This window comes from Globicephala melas, chromosome 4 (genome assembly GCF_963455315.2).
Source record: "Globicephala melas chromosome 4, mGloMel1.2, whole genome shotgun sequence".
NCBI classification, from domain to species: Eukaryota; Metazoa; Chordata; class Mammalia; order Artiodactyla; family Delphinidae; genus Globicephala; species Globicephala melas.
In genome coordinates, this window is record NC_083317.1 from 32,217,450 (window position 1) to 32,238,211 (window position 20,762).

Sequence of the window (20,762 nt, forward strand, 5' to 3'; positions counted from 1 at the left end):
CTGAAGAAATCAAAGAGGAAATTAAAAAAATACCTAGAAACAAATGACAATGGAGACACAACGACTCAAAATCTATGGGATGCAGCAAAAGCAGTTCTAAGAGGGACGTTTATAGCAATACAATCCTACCTTAAGAAACAGGAAACATCTCGAATAAACAACCTAAACTTGCACCTAAAGCAATTAGAGAAAGAAGAACAAAAAAAACCCTAAGTTAGCAGAAGGAAAGAAATCATAAAAATCAGATCAGAAATAAATGAAAAAGAAATGAAGGAAACAATAGCAAAGATCAATAAAACTAAAAGTTGGTTCTTTGAGAAAATAAACAAAATTGATAAACCATTAGCCAGACTCATCAAGAAAAAAAGGGAGAAGACTCAAATCAATAGAATTAGAAATGAAAAAGGAGAAGTAACAACTGACACTGCAGAAATACAAAAGATCATGAGAGATTACTACAAGCGACTCTATGCCAATAAAGTGGACAACCTGGAAGAAATGGACAAATTCTTAGAAATGCACAACCTGCCAAGACTGAATCAGGAAGAAATAGAAAATATGAACAGACCAATCACAAGCACTGAAATTGAAACTGTGATTAAAATTCTTCCAACAAACGAAAGCCCAGGACTAGATGGCTTCACAGGCGAATTCTATCAAACATTTAGAGAAGAGCTAACACCTATCCTTCTCAAACTCTTCCAAAATATAGCATAGGGAGGAACACTCCCAAACTCATTCTATGAGGCCACCATCACCCTGATACCAAAACCAGACAAGGATGTCACAAAGAAAGAAAACTACAGGCCAATATCACTGATGAACATAGATGCAAAAATCCTCAACAAAATACTAGCAAACAGAATCCAACAGCACATTAAACGGATCATACACCATGATCAAGTGGGGTTTATTCTAGGAATGCAAGGATTCTTCAATATACACAAATCTATCAATGTGATAAACCATATTAACAAATTGAAGGAGAAAAACCATATGATCATCTCAGTAGATCCAGAGAAAGCTTTTGACAAAATTCAACACCAATTTATGATAAAAACCCTGCAGAAAGTAGGCATAGAGGGAACTTTCCTCAACATAATAAAGGCCATATATGACAAACCCACAACCAACATTGTGCTCAATGGTGAAAAATTAAAAGCATTTCCACTAAGATCAGGAACAAGACAAGGTTGCCCACTCTCACCACTCTTATTCAACATAGTTTTGGAAGTTTTAGCCACAGCAATCAGAGAAGAAAAGCAAATAAAAGGAATCCAAATCGGAAAGGAAGAAGTAAAGCTGTCACTGTTTGCAGATGATATGATACTATACATAGAGAATCCTAAAGATGCTATCAGAAAACTACTAGAGCTAATCAATGAATTTGGTAAAGTAGCAGGATACAAAATTAATGCACAGAAATCTCTGGCATTCCTATAGACTAATGATGAAAAATCTGAAAGTGAAATCAAGAAAACACTCCCATTTACCATTGCAACAAAAAGAATAAATATCTAGGAATAAACCTACCTAAGGAGACAAAAGACTTGTATGCAGAAAATTATAAGACACTGATGAAAGAAATTAAAGATGATACAAATAGATGGAGAGATATACCATGTCCTTGGATTGGAAGAATCAACATTGTGAAAATGACTCTACTACCCAAAACAATCTACAGATTCAACACAATCCCTATCAAACTACCAATGGCATTTTTCACAGAACTAGAACAAAAAATTTCACAATTTGTAGGGAAACACAAAAGACCCCGAATAGCCAAAGCAATCTTGAGAACGAAAAACGGAGCTGGAGGAATTAGGCTCCCTGACTTCAGACTATACTACAAAGCTACAGTAATCAAGACAGTATGGTACTGGCACAAAAACAGAAAGATAGATCAATGGAACTGGATAGAAAGCCCAGAGATAAACCCATGCACATATGGTCACCTTATCTTTGATAAAGGAGGCAGGAATGTACAGTGGAGAAAGGACTGACTCTTCAATAAGTGATGCTGGGAAAACTGGACAGGTACATGTAAAAGTATGAGATTAGATCACTCCCTAACACCATACACAAAAATAAGCTCAAAATGGATTAAAGACCTAAATGTAAGACGAGACACTATCAAACTCTTAGAGGAAAACATAGTCAGAACACTCTATGACATAAATCACAGCAAGATCCTTTTTGACCCACCTCCTAGAGAAATGGAAATAGAAGCAAAAATAAACAAATGGGACCTAATGAAACTTCAAAGCTTTTGCACAGCAAAGGAAACCATAAACAAGTCCAAAAGACAACTCTCAGAATGGGAGAAAATATTTTCAAATGAAGCAACTGACAAAGAATTAGTCTCCAAAATTTATAAGCAGCTCATGCAGCTCAATAACAAAAAAATAAACGATCCAATACAAAAACGGTCAGAAGACCTAAATAGACATTTCTCCAAAGAAGATATACAGATTGCCAACAAACACATGAAAGAATGCTCAACATCATTAATCATTAGAGAAATGCAAATCAAAACTACAATGAGCTGTCATCTCACACCGGTCAAAATGGCCATCATCAAAAAATCTACAAACAATAAATGCTGGAGAGGGTGTGGAGAAAACGGAGCCCTCTTGCACTGTTGGTGGGAATGTAAATGGATACAGCCACTGTGGAGAACAGTATGGAGGTTCCTTAAAAAACTACAAATAGAACTACCATATGACCCAGCAATCCCACTACTGGGCATATACCCTGAGAAAACCATAATTCAAAGAGTCATGTACCAAAATGTTCATTGCAGCTCTATTTACAATAGCCCGGAGATGGAAACAACCTAAGTGTCCATCATCGGATGAATGGATAAAAAAGATGTGGCACATATATACAATGGAATATTACTCAGCCATAAAAGGAAATGAAATTGAGCTATTTGTAATGAGGTGGATAGACCTAGAGTCTGTCATACAGAGTGAAGTAAGTCAGAAAAAGAAAGACAAATACCATATGCTAACACATATATATGGAATTTAAGAAAAAAAAATGTCATGAAGAACCTAGGGGTAAGACAGGAATAAAGACACAGACCTACTAGAGAATGGACTTGAGGATATGGGTAGGGGGAAGAGTAAGCTGTGACAAAGCTAGAGAGAGGCATGGACATATATACACTACCAAACGTAAAATAGATAGCTAGTGGGAAGCAGCCACATAGCACAGGGAGATCAGCTGGGTGCTTTGTGACCGCCTGGAGGGGTGGGATAGGGAGGGTGTGAGGGAGGGAGAAGCAAGAGGGAAGAGATATGGGAACATATGTATATGTATAACTGATTCACTTTGTTATAAAGTGGAAACTAACACACCATTGTAAAGAATTATACTCCAAAAAAAAATTAAAAAAACACAACACAACCATATCTAACAAAAAAAAAAAAAAACCTAAAAATAGAAGTACCATACGACCCAGCAATCCCACTACTGGGCATATATCCTGAGAAAACCATAATTCAAAGAGTCATGTACCACAGTCGTCACTGCAGCTCTATTTACAATAGTCAGGACATGGAAGCAATCTGATTTAGTTTTTGTTTCTTGAAGGAAGGACTTAAGTAGTAAAGAAGGGAGCTGGATTCAAAGAACATCTTTAACATGTGAGGTTTGTTACTGGTATTCCCCTACCCAGCCCCCATCCCACCCGTGCCGCCAACTTCAAATTTCACTCTCCCAGTTTGGCCCCCCATATTACTCAGGAGCCAAAGTGGCCTCACCCTTCTCCATCCCTGACACTTCCCAGTTATCTGTCACCATCCCACACTCCAAAGGAAAACTTCCATTCCCCAAGTGCTAAATAGCTGAACTCCAAGTAAAAGAGGACCTTTAATCTCATTAAAATAATTCACAGTAAATTGCAAATCTCTTAATCCTCTTAGAGGAAGTAACATTATTTTTTTAATTTGGAAGGGGAAAGCAACTTGATATAGCCTCTAATTGTTGGCATTTTCGTACAGCATAAATAATAATATATTTTGCTTTATTCGGATAGAAATGGTTATCACATTGGCATGGCAATCTGCCCAGAAATCTGTCTCCAACCTGTCAAACTAACCCTGAATTTTCTCTTAACAACATTCACCCTTCTGCTTTGTTTGTTTGTTATTGTTGTTTTTAAATCTCTGGGGAGAGGTCTTAAGGTTTGGAGTGATAGCTCTGTAGGGATAATTTTTATGTTTAGGGTTTGTAAGTCAGGGTCTATACAAAGCAACTATCATGAACTAGTTTCTTTAAGAAAAAGAATCGTGATAAAGATGACCAATCAACAAAGCAATGATGAAAACAACACAATTCACACTTAAATAGACATTAGAACATGTCAAACACTGTTTTAAAGACTTTATATATATTAACTTATTTAACCTTCACAGCAACCCCATCATTTCCATTTTACTGGTAAGGAAACAGAAAAGTGAGATAAGCTATTAAGGTGACATGGCTGGTGTGCAGTGAAGCCACATTTCAAACCATTGTATTTTAACTCTGAAGCCCATTCCCTTACAATCACTACACTCTACTGAAAGACACACTGATTAGGAAAACTCAGGGATAAATAATCCAGCTCCCTGTGTTGTTCCCTAGGATAAAAACTACAGAATTTAAATTCTGAAAGTGGCCTTAATGTCACTGTTTCAATTCCTGCATTTTACAGGTGAAGAAACTAACTCATGGCATGGTGAAAAGCTACCTAGTGGCAGATTCAAACCCAGAAAGAACCAAGTCTGAATCCAAGTCGTGTTTTTTCCCTCACTATACTACAGTTAGTCCATAGAAAAATCATAGCAAAACCTAGAAACTCCAAGCAAAGGTAGATATTCAAAATCCTAGCCAATGCATTTTGTAAGATCTGGTAAATACAAACTCTTGCAAGCTCCCATTTGGCAACTCCGGTTTTTCTTCTTTCTGATTACTCACATCTCTGTTTCTAAAAGAATGAAAATTTACCCAAGAATCAGAGAATTAATTTATTTTATAACTGTCAAAGCAAAGAAATTGATGTACTGAATCACTTATTAATTCACTGAATGTGTTCGTTGTAATAGTTAAGTAGATATAGACCCTCATAGTTTGAAAGGAGACCTGGATAAGTAAATGTAATAGAGAATGATCATGGGCAAGGTCACAGTTTTGTAGAGGGTGCTATGGAAACACATAAGAAGTACATCAAATCTACATTGGGTGGGTGGAAGGGGCGTCTAAGAGTTTTTGGAGGAGGAGACACCTGAATTTATTCATTAGGCCAAACAGCAGTTAGGGTGGGGAAAAGGGGAGGAAAACGAAGAGAATGGAATGGGTCTAGACAGAGCAGTCCCAGATAGAGGAACAGCATTAGAAAAGCCTGAGGGATAAGAGGCTGAAGCTGGTTCATATGTAGGGAACCCTAATTAGGCAGGTGTGCAATATAATCAAATCAATAATAACAATACCTCCAGGGCTTCCTTGGTGGTGCAGTGGTTAAGAATCCGCCCGCCAATGCAGGGGACACGGGTTCGAGCCCTGGTCCGGGAAGATCCCACATGCCGCGGAACAGCTAAGCCCGTGCGCCACAACTACTGAGCCTGTGCTCTAGAGCCCGCTAACCACAACTACTGAACTCGCGTGCCTAGAGCCCGTGCTCCGCAACAAGAGAAGCCACCGCAATGAGAAGCCCTTGCAGCTCAACGAAGAGTAGCCCTCGCTTGCCGCAACTAGAGAAAGCCCCCATGCAGCAATACAGACCAATGCAGCCAAAAATAAATCAAATAAATTAAATAAACAAATTAAACAAAAATACCTCCAAAGACAGGGTACTTTTTCTCTTAAGAAAATAAATCAAACATAACGTTTCTGTGGTTCAAAAAAAAGGGAATAGTCTTTATATGGAAAGAAATAGGAAGAAGAAATAGACAAAATCAACAAGACTTAGGCAAATTAGCTGATAGGTTTTCATTACATTCCTTTAAAAGCTTCAGTTCTCAACTATAGAAATAATTTCCAAATAAACGTGAAAGTCATGGCTGCCCTTTTAAGTGATGAAGAATACATTATTATTAGCAAGCTATTTTGTCAGAGCATCAAATAATGCTCATCTTTAAACATGCCTCCTGTGGACAATGAAATGCTGGTGATGGTTTCCAGCTTCAAATGAATCAGTGCTCACTGCTCAGGGCACAATACTGCTTCTGACCTCTTCCCCTGCCCGTGCCTTGACCTTCTCCCACTCCAACGTTATTCCCTGCCTTGTGCTGTGAGCATCTCATATTATTCGTGAGCTGTGGCTCTAGAATTTAGCATGAGGAGGGCTGCCCCTGATAGATGTCTAACATGAGTAATGCTCTTAATGATCCCCAATGGGACTCTGCCATATTCTTCCAGCAGGATGAGTCGTTGGAAGACAAAAAGAAATTCTATCCACTTTACAGTGAAACATAATGAAGACAAGAAATTATTACATATAGGAATATTTTACTTAGATTTAGTAAGAAATGACCAGTTTGGGTTTTTTTTAAAGAGTTAACCAAAGTGTCTTCATATATATTTAGCTTTGCAGTATATCTTGAACACCTGAGCAAATTATCCCATTTCTACGTTGCCTTAAAGAAATCCTCCAAATGTTGTTTTAGAGACATTTATGAATTATACACAAGGTTTCTTCACAGAAACGCTAGATATGCTCTTGAAAACTGTGCATAAATCAATATTTTGTAAATTAAATAACATTTTTCACCAACAAATTATTTCAGAGATGCTTTATTTTCATTTCTCATTAATATTCAATTGGCAATGATTTCTGACCCTCTAGATTAAGCTTCTCTCCTGATAATATTTCTGTCAAACAGCTAATGATCTATAAAACAAATAATAAAACAAATATGGGAAACTGGGTTTTAGAAATGATCCTGCAATAAATACTTGCAGAAGGTAAAAGCTTCTTTGCAATTCAGCCAAAGCCCCAATTTTATTCTTATTTCTTCTGATTTCCTTAATGTACTTTCTCAACCTGTAATTCATAGGCAACACGGTGGTGTGTCTCTTAATAGCAATCAGTAAACCTTTAGACTGTCTCTGTTGATAATTTCTCTTCTTATTCAAGAATATATTTATTTATTCAGTTCATCAGGAACTCTGCTCATCAAAGGGCTTATGGTTTTGTTTTCGGTGTTCGTTAGCTTTAGGACAAAGAATAAACATAAACAGTCAAACTGATCACTTTGCCTGGCTTAACAATTTGTAAAATGTAAATAATGCCAATAAAGGCAGACGCTTTGGGTTAAATAAATAAGCCATTATGTAACCATTTAGCTAGAAACAATACAGTAAGGATGGCCAAACACCAGAAAAGGAAAAGCTTCGAAAACGCTGAAGATAACAGAGTGAGGGGATATCAATGTATTTAGAGTAGGAATAAACAGCCACAGATAGGTCGGTTCTATATGGGACGGATAATGTAATATTGCAGCTACAAAATGATGATCTGTGGGCCACATTTGGTGTGAAGACTTGCTATTGTTGTTGTTACTTTTATTATTCATTTAGACCTAATTGTTCCCATTATAGGTTGGGAGATTTTACTTTAAAATACAGATTTATGCCTTTTCTTGAAAATTCTGAAAGTCTGTCCACATTTAAGTCCACACATCCCCATGGCAACATCCAGCCAACCATCCCTTAGACCTGATACAGGGCCTTCCTTACACAGGCCCTGTATTGGCATTTCAGTTTTCAACCGTTATAAAATATTATCAGAGAAGAAAAACAGAATCTCACAAATTTCATTTTGTTTATCTTCCCTGCCAAGAATCATGACTTTAGAACAGGAAGGGCAGTCCGAAGATGGTTCAGTGGTAAATGAAGGTGGGAAGATAAGTATCTAGCTTATTAATATATTTTAAAACTCCTGATCCAGAAAAGCATTACATCCCAGGATGCTGACAGAACTTTTAGATGAAATGAGATATTTATTTGAACACTAGGAAAAAGTTAAAAGTTATCTAAATTTTTACTAAAAAAGAAAACAGGATCCTCAAAATCCATGTTACACTTTAGGACACTGACAAAATATGTATTTAAAAACAATAACAAAAGAACATAACCACGTGAAATGACTCTTTATCAAATAAGGAAAATTGGAAGAAAACAGAAATCTTGTGTGCAGAGAACAGAAAATTTTAAAAGAGCATAGCTGTCTTCAAATAGCGAAACAGTTTCATGTAGAAACTAAACTGAATTTACCATGGGTAGTTCGGAGAGTAAAACAGAGTCCAGTAGGACAGGAAATAGAGTTGAGTTTTAACTTAATTAATGAGGAAAATGTATACAAAACTTATAAATGGAATCTTCTATGCTATGAGGAGATAATTCCTGTCACACAGAAAGTAATGAGGATAGAATAAAGAATAGGTGTTCAGGTTACTGCAGAGAGGGTAGAAGAACAGAAATAAAGTTGTTCTAAGATACTGTCCAAATGATTCTCTGATAGGTTAAGGACAATAAAACATATATCATTATATCTAAGTTTGTCTATACACTGCTATCCATACCCTCAGAGAATATGCCAAAAAGTAAATGTCTTAATTTCTAAGAATTATGATATCAAATTTATATTTATTTTTTATCACCTCTTCTCCATTTGGTGGAAGCTCTTTATTATCTAAACGTAGGCTCACAGCGTAGTCACACATACCTCTGTTAAATTACCTATTGGGCAATCAACCATTTAGCATAAATTCCTTAAGTGCAAAAAATGAGCTTTTTTTTTTTTAATAATCTGTTGCCTGGTAAGATTGATCAAATGAATGGATGAATGTTATTATTAAATAATGTCCTCTAAAATATAAGTGTCATAAGTGAAATTCTATAACAACTAACTATTGTAAAATCTACCTCTTCAAAGAGATTATATCTTTTTTTCAGATCACCACTCCTGGATGCACCTTTCTAACACTTCACCTTGCTCAACAAGATATTCTATTCTTTCTTTCAACGCTCTTTGGCAACTACTTATTCCAGGGAGAGTTTGCTGACTAAGTAAATCCCCTTAATCTATCAGTTCTCAAATGCATTCTCACTTCTACCATCATATCAAAACATCTTTCATTCACAGAGTGCCAACAATTCACTCATGTGCTTCAACATACATTTTCCTGTCTATAAGTACATAACCTGGATGTTGTATTAAAAGCTCCTACACATTATCAGTATGTCTAAAACAAAGTGTCTAACAGTAACAAAAGTAGACAGTTGGTTAATAATAATTTTTCATTATTATCAAGATTGATAATCTTGATTTAGCTAATCAAGATAATCAAGATTGACAGTCATTTACTAAGGAATAAAGAATGTTATTAAGCTCCATTCATAATAAAAAAACAAGTAGCATTATCGAATACAAATGAATGGCAGGCTGCAAAGCAATAAATGCACAGAAACACATTTATTATGACGTTATTTTAAGACAGAGTAAAAACCTTAAGGCTATGACCAGGTCTCATATGAGGGAGGGTTTTAGATATGATACCTAGTTTCGATTACTGGTAAAGAGTAAGGAACAGGGAAAATTTTCAATTTTCATTTAAGCCTATATAAAGTCATAAACCTATGGACAGAGAGAAGAGAAACGTACCATCCCATCTACACATTTGGAAATAACTTTGGAAGACTGTTGAGTTCAACTGAGAAAACAACTCCTAAGAAATTACAGAACAATCTTTAGTCAGACATATCTATTTAAAAGAATGGAACTTCCCTGGTGGTGCAGTGGTTAAGAATCTGCCTGCCAATGCAGGGGACACGGGTTCGATCCTGGTCTGGGAAGATCCCACGTGCCGCGGAGCAACTAAGCCCGTGCGCCACAACTACTGAGCCCACGTGCCACAACTACTGAAGCCCGTGCGCCTAGAGCCCGTGCTCCGCAACAAGAGAAGCCACCGCAGTGAGAAGCCTGTGCACCACAACGAAGAGTAACCTCCGCTCACCGCAACTAGAGAAAGCCTGCGCACAGCAACGAAGACCCAATGCAGCCTTAAATAAATAAATAAATAAATAAATAAATAAATAAAAAGAGTAAGAAGAACAAAAGAGTAACATTTAAAAAAACAACTATATTACTTCTGAGAAAGCGTTGATTACAGTACTGTTTTTAATAGTTACTACAGACTCTGGCAGTTTTCAGGGATCATGTTCACCAATGCTACATTCTTTATTTTCTAGAAAACTTGCCATCTGTGAAGGATACACCTTTAAAGGAATACTAGTAACAGATCTAACCAAGCTGTTGCCTAATATACTTTTATTATCCAAAACATCGTATCACTATGTTCACTGTCTATTTCTGACTAAAAAAACAAAAATTCAGCACCAGTTTCTTAGAGAAATTAGATGCCAGTAATAGTATTTTCTCTATGAAGACATTGCTATTCACTTACCCAAATGAGCTCTCATAAAACTTACTTCGCTCCTGTGTCAGATTTACTCCACAAACTGAACAGCACTGAATTCCACTAGATCATATTACGGGCTGAATTGAGATTTCTGTGTTCTATGGTGTATAATATCAGGGTTATCAAGCAAAAGAGGGGAACAGACAATCAGATATACCAGAAAAATCTATCATCTAAAAGGCAACTAAAACAGCTGGGCAGCACAAGTTAGTTCCCTCACAAAGAAGCATCTTAGCCTTGTTATCTATACATTTTATACTGTTTCATCTACAATGATTTTCCTATAAGGAAACAGTGCAGTGGGTATAATGGTGACGAGCCAAATTCTGCAATCAGACAGGCTGGTTTCAAATCCTGATTCTACCACTCTAGCTGACTGACCACAGTCAAGGAACGTACATTTTCTGAGCCTCATTTTCCATATGGATAAACAGGGATAACAGCAATGCATTCATTCTTAATGCGGTATTAAATAAGATAAGGTGTATGAGCACTGTGCCAGCACATAACTTTATACATTTTAGACTTTATAATAATTATTATTAGAGATATTATATTATTGATTCCTAGTCCTTTAGGTTCAATGCACATAACTGGATCCATAACTCATCATTTAATTACTTGTTTTTTTCATCATCAGGCTATATTTATACATATATACACATATATCTTACAATATATTTAATAATCATGTGCGGTTATTAAAGCATTATGTTCAATGTGTCAAATGCAAAATGGTGAAAGGGTAGTTTTGAATATGGGGTCCTAGGAAAGGACGAGCTCCTGGATTGGAATGACCCTTAACAGGAGAAAAGACCAAATAATACAATGAATTTTGTTTCTTCTCTGACCATACTGAATCTAAATAAAAGCTGCCCTTATGATGCGTCTACCGAATCCTAATTATTAACTGATGAATAGCAACAATCTTGTCAGTTAAATGCTCCCTCATCTCCATGCAGTATCCAAGTAAAGCTTCTGCCCATCTCCTCTTTTCCTTCTACGTGTTTAGGTTTTGGCAATTAATGAACTACTAAGTTCATTAATTGAAGCAAATTCCAGTTCCAAACTTAATACCAGATTGGTAAGGAAATTTTCACTTCTCTTGAAATATAAGGGAGAAAAACAGATGAGTCTATCTCCCACGGCCTGTACAAGCCAGTTTACTTTATTCAGACAGCTTGCTAATTGAATGGTCTGGAGACGCTGAAATTACTTCCCAAACCAGGCAACTAAAGTAGTTTAAAGTTACCCAGAGGTGTGTAGTTAACACTTACAAATGTGTTTTCACTCACTTTGATATATGAACAAGCACCATTAGTGAAGTTTCCAAGTAATAAAAGACTGCCTTTTAAATCAAGCCTGAGTAAACAAAATCAGCTTTAGATCAGTGAAACTGCAAAGTATACATTTTATATTTCCTTTATATAGGAAAGGAATTGCAGGCAGATACTTCTAGCCAAACTAAAAGTTAGTACATTGTTAGTGGAAGAAAACAACCACATGCTAAAACAGAAAATATAACAGAGTATGCATGTTATGGAAGTTTGGAGATTAAATTTTGAGATGGTACCTCATTAGCACCGTCTGATGCCAAATGATCTTGGAACAGACAAATGTAGCCTGATTCACTTATTCTTTTGCCCCATTTTCCTTTCAAACTCTACCTGGGATTGCTAATGACATAAAAGGGCCTCCGTCACATGAGTGGAGAGAAACTAAAATCTGGCCTCTGTTTCCTCTTCTGCTAACATCCATGAATGAGTTTACAGAGTTGATATTTTTTTTCCATGATGGTGCATAAATTATGACCATACATCACATGCTACAAGGAACTTGACTGTCATATAAGCACACCTCTTGTTACGTTCATTGAAATTTTAAGTTATATCAAGAAATAACATATACCTGAAATGATTTTTAAAGTACTAAATGGTCACATGTAACGATTTTATTACTCCTAAGAGAATTTTCCTCACATTAAAAGAAGAATCTACAGGGCTCTCCTGGTGGCACAGTGGTTAAGAATCTGCCTGCCAAGCAGGAGACACGGATTCAAGCACTGGTCCAGGAAGATCTCACATGCTGCAGAGCAACTAAGCCCATGAGCCACTACTACTCAGCCTGCACTCTAGAGCCTGCGAGCCACAACTACCGAGCCCTCATGCTGCAACTACTGAAGCCCGCGCACCTAGAGCCAGCGCTCCGCAACAAGAGAAGCCACCGCTCCGCAACAAGAGAAGCCACCGCAATGAGAAGCCCGCGCACCGCAACGAAGAGTAGCCCCTGCTCGCCACAACTAGAGAAAGCCCGCGCGCAGCAACGAAGACTCAACGCAGCCAAAAATAATAAATTAAAAAAAAAAGAAAAGAAAAACCTACAGAGTGTCAGGGATACAGATTCGGTCTCTGACATTGTCAAGCAGAACCTCTTGCAAATAACTTTGGGAGAAATTTCCAAAGGCTCCATGATCGTTCCATGGCTGACTGTGGATAAGCTGTCCCTGGTTCTCGGGGCATGTACACATAAGCTGAACATAGGCAAAGATGACCCATACTTTGAACTTGATACTTTCTGAAATCCAATCAAGAGCATTTTGAGAAAGTGTGACCATGAGCTACTACCTGCCAGAAGTGCTTTAAAAATGTGTTTTCTAGTAAGGAAAACTAACATGATCGAAAAAACAGATCCCTGAGATACACGGTATTATTAGGAATTGAAGCCTACTACTTCCTATATGCTACATATAAATCACTCACTTGACACAAAAAGAATATATTCCCACTTAAGGCAGAACCACACTGCTCTGTATACATTTGCTTGTATCCACTGGTGGTGCTTTTAATGCTTCATTTAAGTGTCAAACTAGGTGACAGGCATTAAGCCTGCAGACCATTCAGCATCAAACTCACGATCTAAGAACCTTTTCTACCATTGTTTACCTTCTATACACTCTCCTCCCAATCAGAAAATAAATTAATTAAATAAAATAAACAGATATTCTTTTCCGGCTGTAAGCCACGGACAGCTGTGAACACGGCAGAGGTACTTCTCTCATTGAATGAAGTCAGAAAGATATGCACAATCATGCTGTTCAAAATATTGGTTTATGTGTGGAACAACATTGTCATAAGACATTTGGAAGCCAAGTAAAATCACAGAAGTAAGGGAATTTGTAGCAATGTGTTTTGGCTTACAGGAAATGAGACTGAGCTCTCCCATGAAGCAAGCAACATGACACCTTCCAGCATTAGAAATAGCCTTTTGGTTGGCTAAGGAGCAAAAGAGAGGGAAGCAACGAAGTGGAGATCAAAGCTATCTCCCTGTACACTACAGATAATCTTTTTTTCTTCCTCTTCCTCAACAGCAAGATTGAAGGAAAGCGCTGAAGGTAGAGGGACAAGGGGAAAAGGAAACCATGCTAATCCAGAATTGTAGGGAAAGGAGGTGGCCTTTGATCTCCACAGGATGGCAACTTTATTGGCTATGCATAAGCAGTTTCCAACCAGCTGATCAACCAGGTATTAACACTCAACACCCTGCCATGATCAGTAACCATGAAGTGAGTCATCTGTGGATAGCAGTCAAGCAGAAGGCTCATCTACTGCTAAACGACCACCAGCCCATGCCCAACCCAGAGGGGAAGGTGCAACCCCAGGGGAAATGATTGTTTCTCCACAGGCAGGCTCTTCCCTGATAAGCACCAATTATTTGCCTTGGGACTCAGAGCAAAATCTTTCCTCAAGTGTGCATGAATGAGGACGGCATTCATTTTTCAAAATACAACTTGGAATCCGTGTATTTCTACATCACCAGCAGTCATTGTTTTGACTTCTGTTCGGTGTCTTTTTTTAAGCATGCCAGGAAATACAGACATGATAAAGGCTGGATGTGAGTTGGTTGAATGTAAAGAACCGATCATCTTGCTTGGTGATCTAAAAATTTAAAGATCATTTACTTAATGGCAGGATAAAAAATGCCTCCCTTCCAAATTCTCAAGAGTTCAAACCACAGTCTTGTTTGGGTGAATTTGGGGGACATGTTTTAAAATTTAAAAAAAAATGATTGAACCATAATCTTTCTTATTTTAAATCCTTCATTTCTCTCTTTCAGCTAGGAAAGTGCACAGTGGTTAAGGGTTTTGGAATCAGCATGGTTCAAATCCCTGCTCATCCACATCTCCTAACCTCTCTATGATGTAGTTTCCACAGCGATAAAATACAGATAAAGTAAAATTTTCGTAACAATAGCACCTATGTCATAGGGCTCTTATAAGCATTAAATAAGATAATGGTGACCATTCCACAAATGACAGTCATATCTTCATAGCACTAGCAGTAGTCATCATCATAAAGTTTCTTACGGTGCCCCAGAATTTGAACTTGATCTCATTTTTGTTTTTATTATTTCCTTCTCTCACTTGCTGGTCTCCTCTAAGCAAAAACATTATGATACAGAAGGTAACTACTTAGCTTTCCACTCCTATGTATAAATTGAGGAAGTCAACATTCTAAAGTCTTCTTAAATATAGTTTAAAAAAAAACTACTTTATGAATTCATTAAAGATTCCAACTACTCCTTTGTTTTCAAACTACTCCATGTTTCAAACTACTCCTTTGCTTTAAAAATTGTCTAGTTCTTTATATAGTTGTTAAACATAGAGCATACACACTGACATCAATTTTTCAAGAGCCCACTTTTCAGATTTGCTCTTTGTGCTATGTGTGGTCAGAGGGTGCACTAAGATTGGCTCTGTCTACTGCCACTCTCCCTCCTCCTATAGTTTAAAACCAGCTTAATTATGGATCTGTTTCTTCTACTGTACTTCTCTAGCCTTCTGCTTCTAGTTCCACTTTCTTTTTTCCTTTCTTATTACCGAATTTCTTAATATACTCTACAGATTACCTTAGGCCTAATTTTTAATTGAGTAACAATTTTGATTTCCTTATATTTTTCTATAAGAAATCAAGCATGCAAGGCAGTTATACTTTTGTTTTTAGAATTAAACATTTTTCTAAAGGCCAGCACTTAAAATGAGCATTACCTTAACATCTCTTACTAACACAGAAGATGATACGTACTCAACTATTTATGATCTTCATTGGCAAGCTGTTATTTTTAGCTTCCTCCCAATCTTATTCCTCTTGCCCAGTATTTTAAATTACAGATACCTACTCAACGTAAAATAAATAAATAAACAAACAACTGTGATTATAGGTTTGAAATTTAGCATTTTGTATCACTTTATTCACACAAGAGTATTTCATTTGTCATAGGGAAGACTAAGGGAAAATTTCAGGTAAATTTATTGTTCTGAGACATTTTAACTGTAAATATCTTATGTATTAGAGGGCCCATTATCAAGAAATAGGATGCTTTAAAAGATGTCACAGTATTCAGATAAGTGTATTTAAAAGCCAATAAGTTTATAAAGAGATTAATAAGAAATTATTGGAATTATCAAAGAATCTTTCCAGTTACAGAGACCACAGAGCCAGATAAGTGGCTCACATAGTGAAACTTATCTAAAAAATTTCCCTCCCCCCAAGAGAAAAAGACTCCTCCCTCCCAAAAAAAAGGAGGAAAGAAAGACAGCACTAGTGAATTTCTATTTCATCATTTGAAGTTCAGATCTCATCCTAAGTCTGAACTGAAATTCAATCACTTTTTCACTTAAAAGCAGTTTTGATCAAATGGAGTTGAGGAGAGGAAGTCCATAAAGAAAGAATGTTTAGAATCAGTTCCTGAGAGATCACACAGATTTTTTTTTTCCAGGGCTATCCCATCTGCACCCCTCACCAAAAGTCTAGCTCTCCACAGAAAAGAACTCAGGTATACAAACACTAAAGAAACTTAACATGAAAAAGAATTTCTAAAGAAATACCTATTTTTTCCAAAATCTTAGTCTCCTAGAATAAAAAGTTATATATTGTAGCATTAGGCTAATAAATAAAAGACTACAAAAAACAAACACATAATGTTAAGTATGACATCAACGTGAAGTTTATAATCTGTTTGAAGAAAACTATAGGACTTTATTAAGTTGGCAGCCAGGTTTTTTTTAAAAAAAAAAAAGGAAAAGAAAAAAGAACTGACAACCAATAGATGTTTTTACAGGTTAAATCTTGTTGAAGGTACCTTACCCCCCTCAGTACACTTTGATTTATTTAAACTCACCACATTTCTCTTAAATACACTCCATTAACAAGTGATAGACTGTGATCTTAGGCTTGAGGCAAGATATGAAACACAATCTTTCAAGAACTTCATTCATTCCCTGCCCAGGTGTCTTGAGCACGCCCAACTCTACTTACTTATCTGAGTTTTGTGAAGTTTTATGCAAGTCAATAGTGTGGCTTTAGAATAGCACACGGTCGTGAACCCTCCCTAGCAGCCCAGTAATCTGGCCTCCCCAAGTTCAGATTCACAGCTGGAGTGAAAGTCAGCAGAAGACCGATAAACAGCTTCAGGTTAAATATGACAGAGCATCTCACAAGGACAACTCTGACCCCACCAACAAAGTGGATAACCACACCTATCGGAAAAACTTAGGTTTATTAAAATCACCAGTAGCTTCGGTGGAAAATTAAATTAGAAAAACAAAGCCAGAAATCATTTCAGCTCTAAGGTTATAAATGCCTTCTATCTATTTAAATTACAAACCTCAGGTACTAAGTACTAATCAAATTATTAAATCTAAAGGGCAGTACACGCTCCAACATATTTCTCCAAGTGAAGACAGAATTTGCACGCTGACACGACTAGCTTTCAGTGACATCCTATTAGTGTGACCCTATCTTTAATCTACTGCCATGATAAAATGTCCCAACATATACAAACTCAGCTCAAACAGTGACTAATGACCATTAATCCCCCTATCTTCAGTAATCTGCTCCTCCAGTCATTTATCACACTGACACTTCACTTTACACACGTGAATAAACTTTAACCGAGAAGGTGAATCAACAAAAATCTCAAAGGTATCTGAAGCTGTAAATTAAACTAGGGGGAGACTTGGCGAAGAGAGACAAATAGAGAGATCAGATCTGAATGTTTCTGATTTGCATCCTTGGCTGGTATGGGGGTGGGAAACCATTCAATCCCTCAGATATGCAAACTAAGAAAAAAATACACGAGAGAGGGGAAGCTGGAAGAAAGAAGAGGTGGCTGGCCCCAAAGAGTCTGTTTAATCTAGTCATCCTTCCACTGTGACAGGAATGAAAACTTCAGTTTTCTTCAAAGGAATAACAATTTAATAAATTTCTCATTTAGTTCCGTTGCAAAGGTTCCTTTTAGTCAGAAAGCATATTTTAGGGATTATTTTAGGGATTTATGTGCCATCATTTAGCTGATGTGTTTTTCTTTTACATATTTCCTTAAGTAAAATCCTTGGTCCAAATATTAATCATAGCCGTGGACCACAAAAAGCTCAAACCAACCTTTCAAAACTGTTTTATAATCATGGAAATTGAGTGACTCTAACGTACAGGCTCTGATGCAACTTGAAGCTCAGTACAGGACTATAAAAAATTCCCTGAGGTACACTGTGTGTGTGTGTGTGTGTGTGTGTGTGTGTGTGTGTGTGTTAAGGCCTGAAATCGGATCCTTGATTGAAACCAGAATCTACCAAAAGGAAAGAAAGAAAAGTTGAGCCGTGGCTCTGTTCCCTCATAGTAAAAGTTTCTTCGGGAGAGTAAGAAAACTATTTGGAAGTGCAGATGCAGTGTACACTCTTAGGTCAGACGTATCCCACTGCAGTATCCTTCCAACAGCTCATGTGAAGAGTTTTGGTGCTATTTAATGAATCCCCAAAATCCTAAATTCAGCCTTCTGTTTTCCCTTGCCAATGAAAACTCCCAGGCAACTAAGTGTTCCCTTTCAGATACTTGCAACCTCTTGTTTTCCTTCTAAACTCACCCAGGCAGAGGGGATACTTTATATCCTACGGTAAGAAGGAGTTATTTCCTGAAGTTTCTTCAGAATCGAATTTAATTACAGACCTTGGTTATATAAAACAACTATTAATAACCCCTTTGCTCGAAAGAGGAGGGGCGAATTGGAGGACCAGGTTCAGGAATCCTGGCGGGTTTCTGGGCTCCAGCTCCCCGGGCGCACATCTCCCTTCCCGCGGGAAGCAGCCGAGGGCTGAAACTCACTTTGGCTCATCCTCATGGCCCAAGCTCACCGCCAACCGCTGACTCTCCCACCCTTGCGCTCCGACGTGCGTTTGCCCAGAATGATCTGGGCGTGCCTCGAACTTGGCAAAAGGCCTAGGTCTGCGAAGAGGCTTGGAAGGTCTTGGGAGATGAGGGAAAGGGGACAACACAAAGTAGGAACTAAGAACCTTTTCGTCTAAAACTCCTGCCAGGGGTCGGGCCCTTCCGGCCTTAGAAGGGAGAGGTCACCAAAATGCAGTTCGGGGTTGATTTTGGAAAGTGGAGAGGGGGCGTGCAAGGGGAATGGAGGGTGAAGGAAGAAGACGCGGGGTTACCTGAACAGAGACATATTAATCCAAAGAGGTAAAAGTGAGCAGGCTCCGCGATCATTGTCCTCGGGTGGATCCTGCATACAGTCTCATGCCAAGAGGAGAGAGTAGAAATGGGGTCTCCAAATTTATGAAGCCACACACTACACACAAAGGCTTAATATAAGCAACGTGGGTCAATCCGCCAGGAGTTTTTAGGGCAATTACTTGTCCACCTCTCCGGACGCTTCTCAGTATCTCTGAGCCCTCTGCAAACTAAGAATTCCAAGGTTTGCCTTCTCTGGCGCCAGGGTTTCCGAGGAGGCTTGGCCACTTCCAAGGACCATCCAAAGCGAACAACAAAGAGCCGAAGCAGAAGAGCAGTTGTGCGGTTTCCTGCCTCCACAATCTTGCCGAGCCTCCCGGCGTGCTCCCGCGGCGAGGGCCGGCGCGGCGGCGGCAAAGTTGGCGTGTGAGAACGGATTAGGGAGGGCCGAAAAGTGCTTCTCCGTCTATAGGCGAGCCCAGTCAACAGCTGGCCACCCGCGCCGGCGGCAAAGGCAGCCAAGGCAGTGGCAGCAGCTCGGGAGGACGGGCACAGGGTGCCGGGGGTGTGCCTGGGTGACTCCGCGCGCTGGGGGCGAGCAAGGGGGCGGTGCGGCGACAGCGGTTCCCTGGGCGGGCCCTTGTTCCCATCACTTGGGGGATGCGGAGGGTACTGAAGAAGGCAGCAGCTCCGCGGACACACTCAAGCCTCCCGGGCGCCCCCAGCCCAGCGCGGCGCTCACCATCCCTCCGGCCCCTCGCCCGCGGGGGCGTGCGCGCAAGGCACCCCGAACTCTCCGCGGCTGGAACGCTGGAGCCTAAACTTCCAGGCGGTGGCTGCCCGCAGCCCTGGCTCGTGGTAGCTGCAGAGAGGCACCCGACCTCCCCGGGGTGGCGGAGAGGGGCCAGGAGGATGCCGCTGCGGGTGGGAGCGACGGCTGCCGCGGCTCACCCGAACTCCGCCGGGATCAGCGGCGTCTGAAGTTTCTACTCTCACGCTGCCTCTTCTCTGGCTCGATTGCTTGCGGGTTTCCCCCACAGTCCCCGCGGCTCCCGGTTTCCTCCCTCTCTTTCCCAGCCCGAGAATGCTTAAAGGGGCCGCGCGGTCCTTTCCACGCTTCACTCTACACTCTCCAGACGCCGGTCTGGCAAGTTCTGCTCGTTAATATTTCCATCCATAAGCCAGGGTGCCCGACTACGCCCTCAGGTGAGAATCAAACTGCTCAGGATCACAAAGCCGAGCGAATTGGAACTTGCCTTGTTTCTCTCGACACCCCTGGCTCCCCTGCACCTTTCTCCAAATGGAACCTCCCAGCCAAAGACTTCAAAAACCCTCCTGGTCCAGCTTAACCTCTTCCCTACCGCTTACAGGAGTTGAAGTAAACTCTCAAATAACTTTGTCTTCACCCTTCCCTATTCCCATTAAAAAAAAAAAAAAAAAAAAAATCAAACGTGGGCAAACAAGCCTATAGGACAGGAGGTAGAGAAATAACTACGTAGAATTTATTACGTAGTTATATGTAATACGAAAATCAGTTTCTTTTAAACTGTAGTTGTTGAGTCTCCCGTAGAAAGGCTACCCAACTCGAGGGGCGCAGGAGTGGGCCATGGGGACTTTTTATCTTTTGTAAGCAAATGCCTCTGCTTCAACTTCATTGACTCTCAGTATCCGAATGCTAACAATGGGGAAGTAACTAAGGAAGAGGGACAAATGTAAAAAACATCCTTGCTACCCGGGAGTTTGCGATTGTAAGAGAAGTCATTCAGCATTTCAAAACCAAAAG

General features: G+C 39.1%; 1 protein-coding gene across 12 annotated transcripts in view; it reads right to left on the bottom strand.

Annotated features, from left to right (window-relative positions):
• ROBO1 (roundabout guidance receptor 1) overlaps positions 1–20,762 on the bottom strand; it is a 1,111,527-nt gene that overhangs the window by 382,000 nt on the left and 708,765 nt on the right. For 3 of the 12 annotated variants that reach the window (XM_060297929.1, XM_060297928.1, XM_060297924.1), the window contains exon 1: positions 18,961–20,000. The exons of the other annotated variants lie outside the window; for them this stretch is intronic. In XM_060297929.1, coding sequence (XP_060153912.1) covers positions 18,961–19,015 — 55 coding nt within the window. In that variant the 5' untranslated portion in view covers positions 19,016–20,000. Of the gene's footprint in view, positions 1–18,960; positions 20,001–20,762 lie in introns of those variants that run through there. 12 annotated transcript variants of the gene reach the window in all.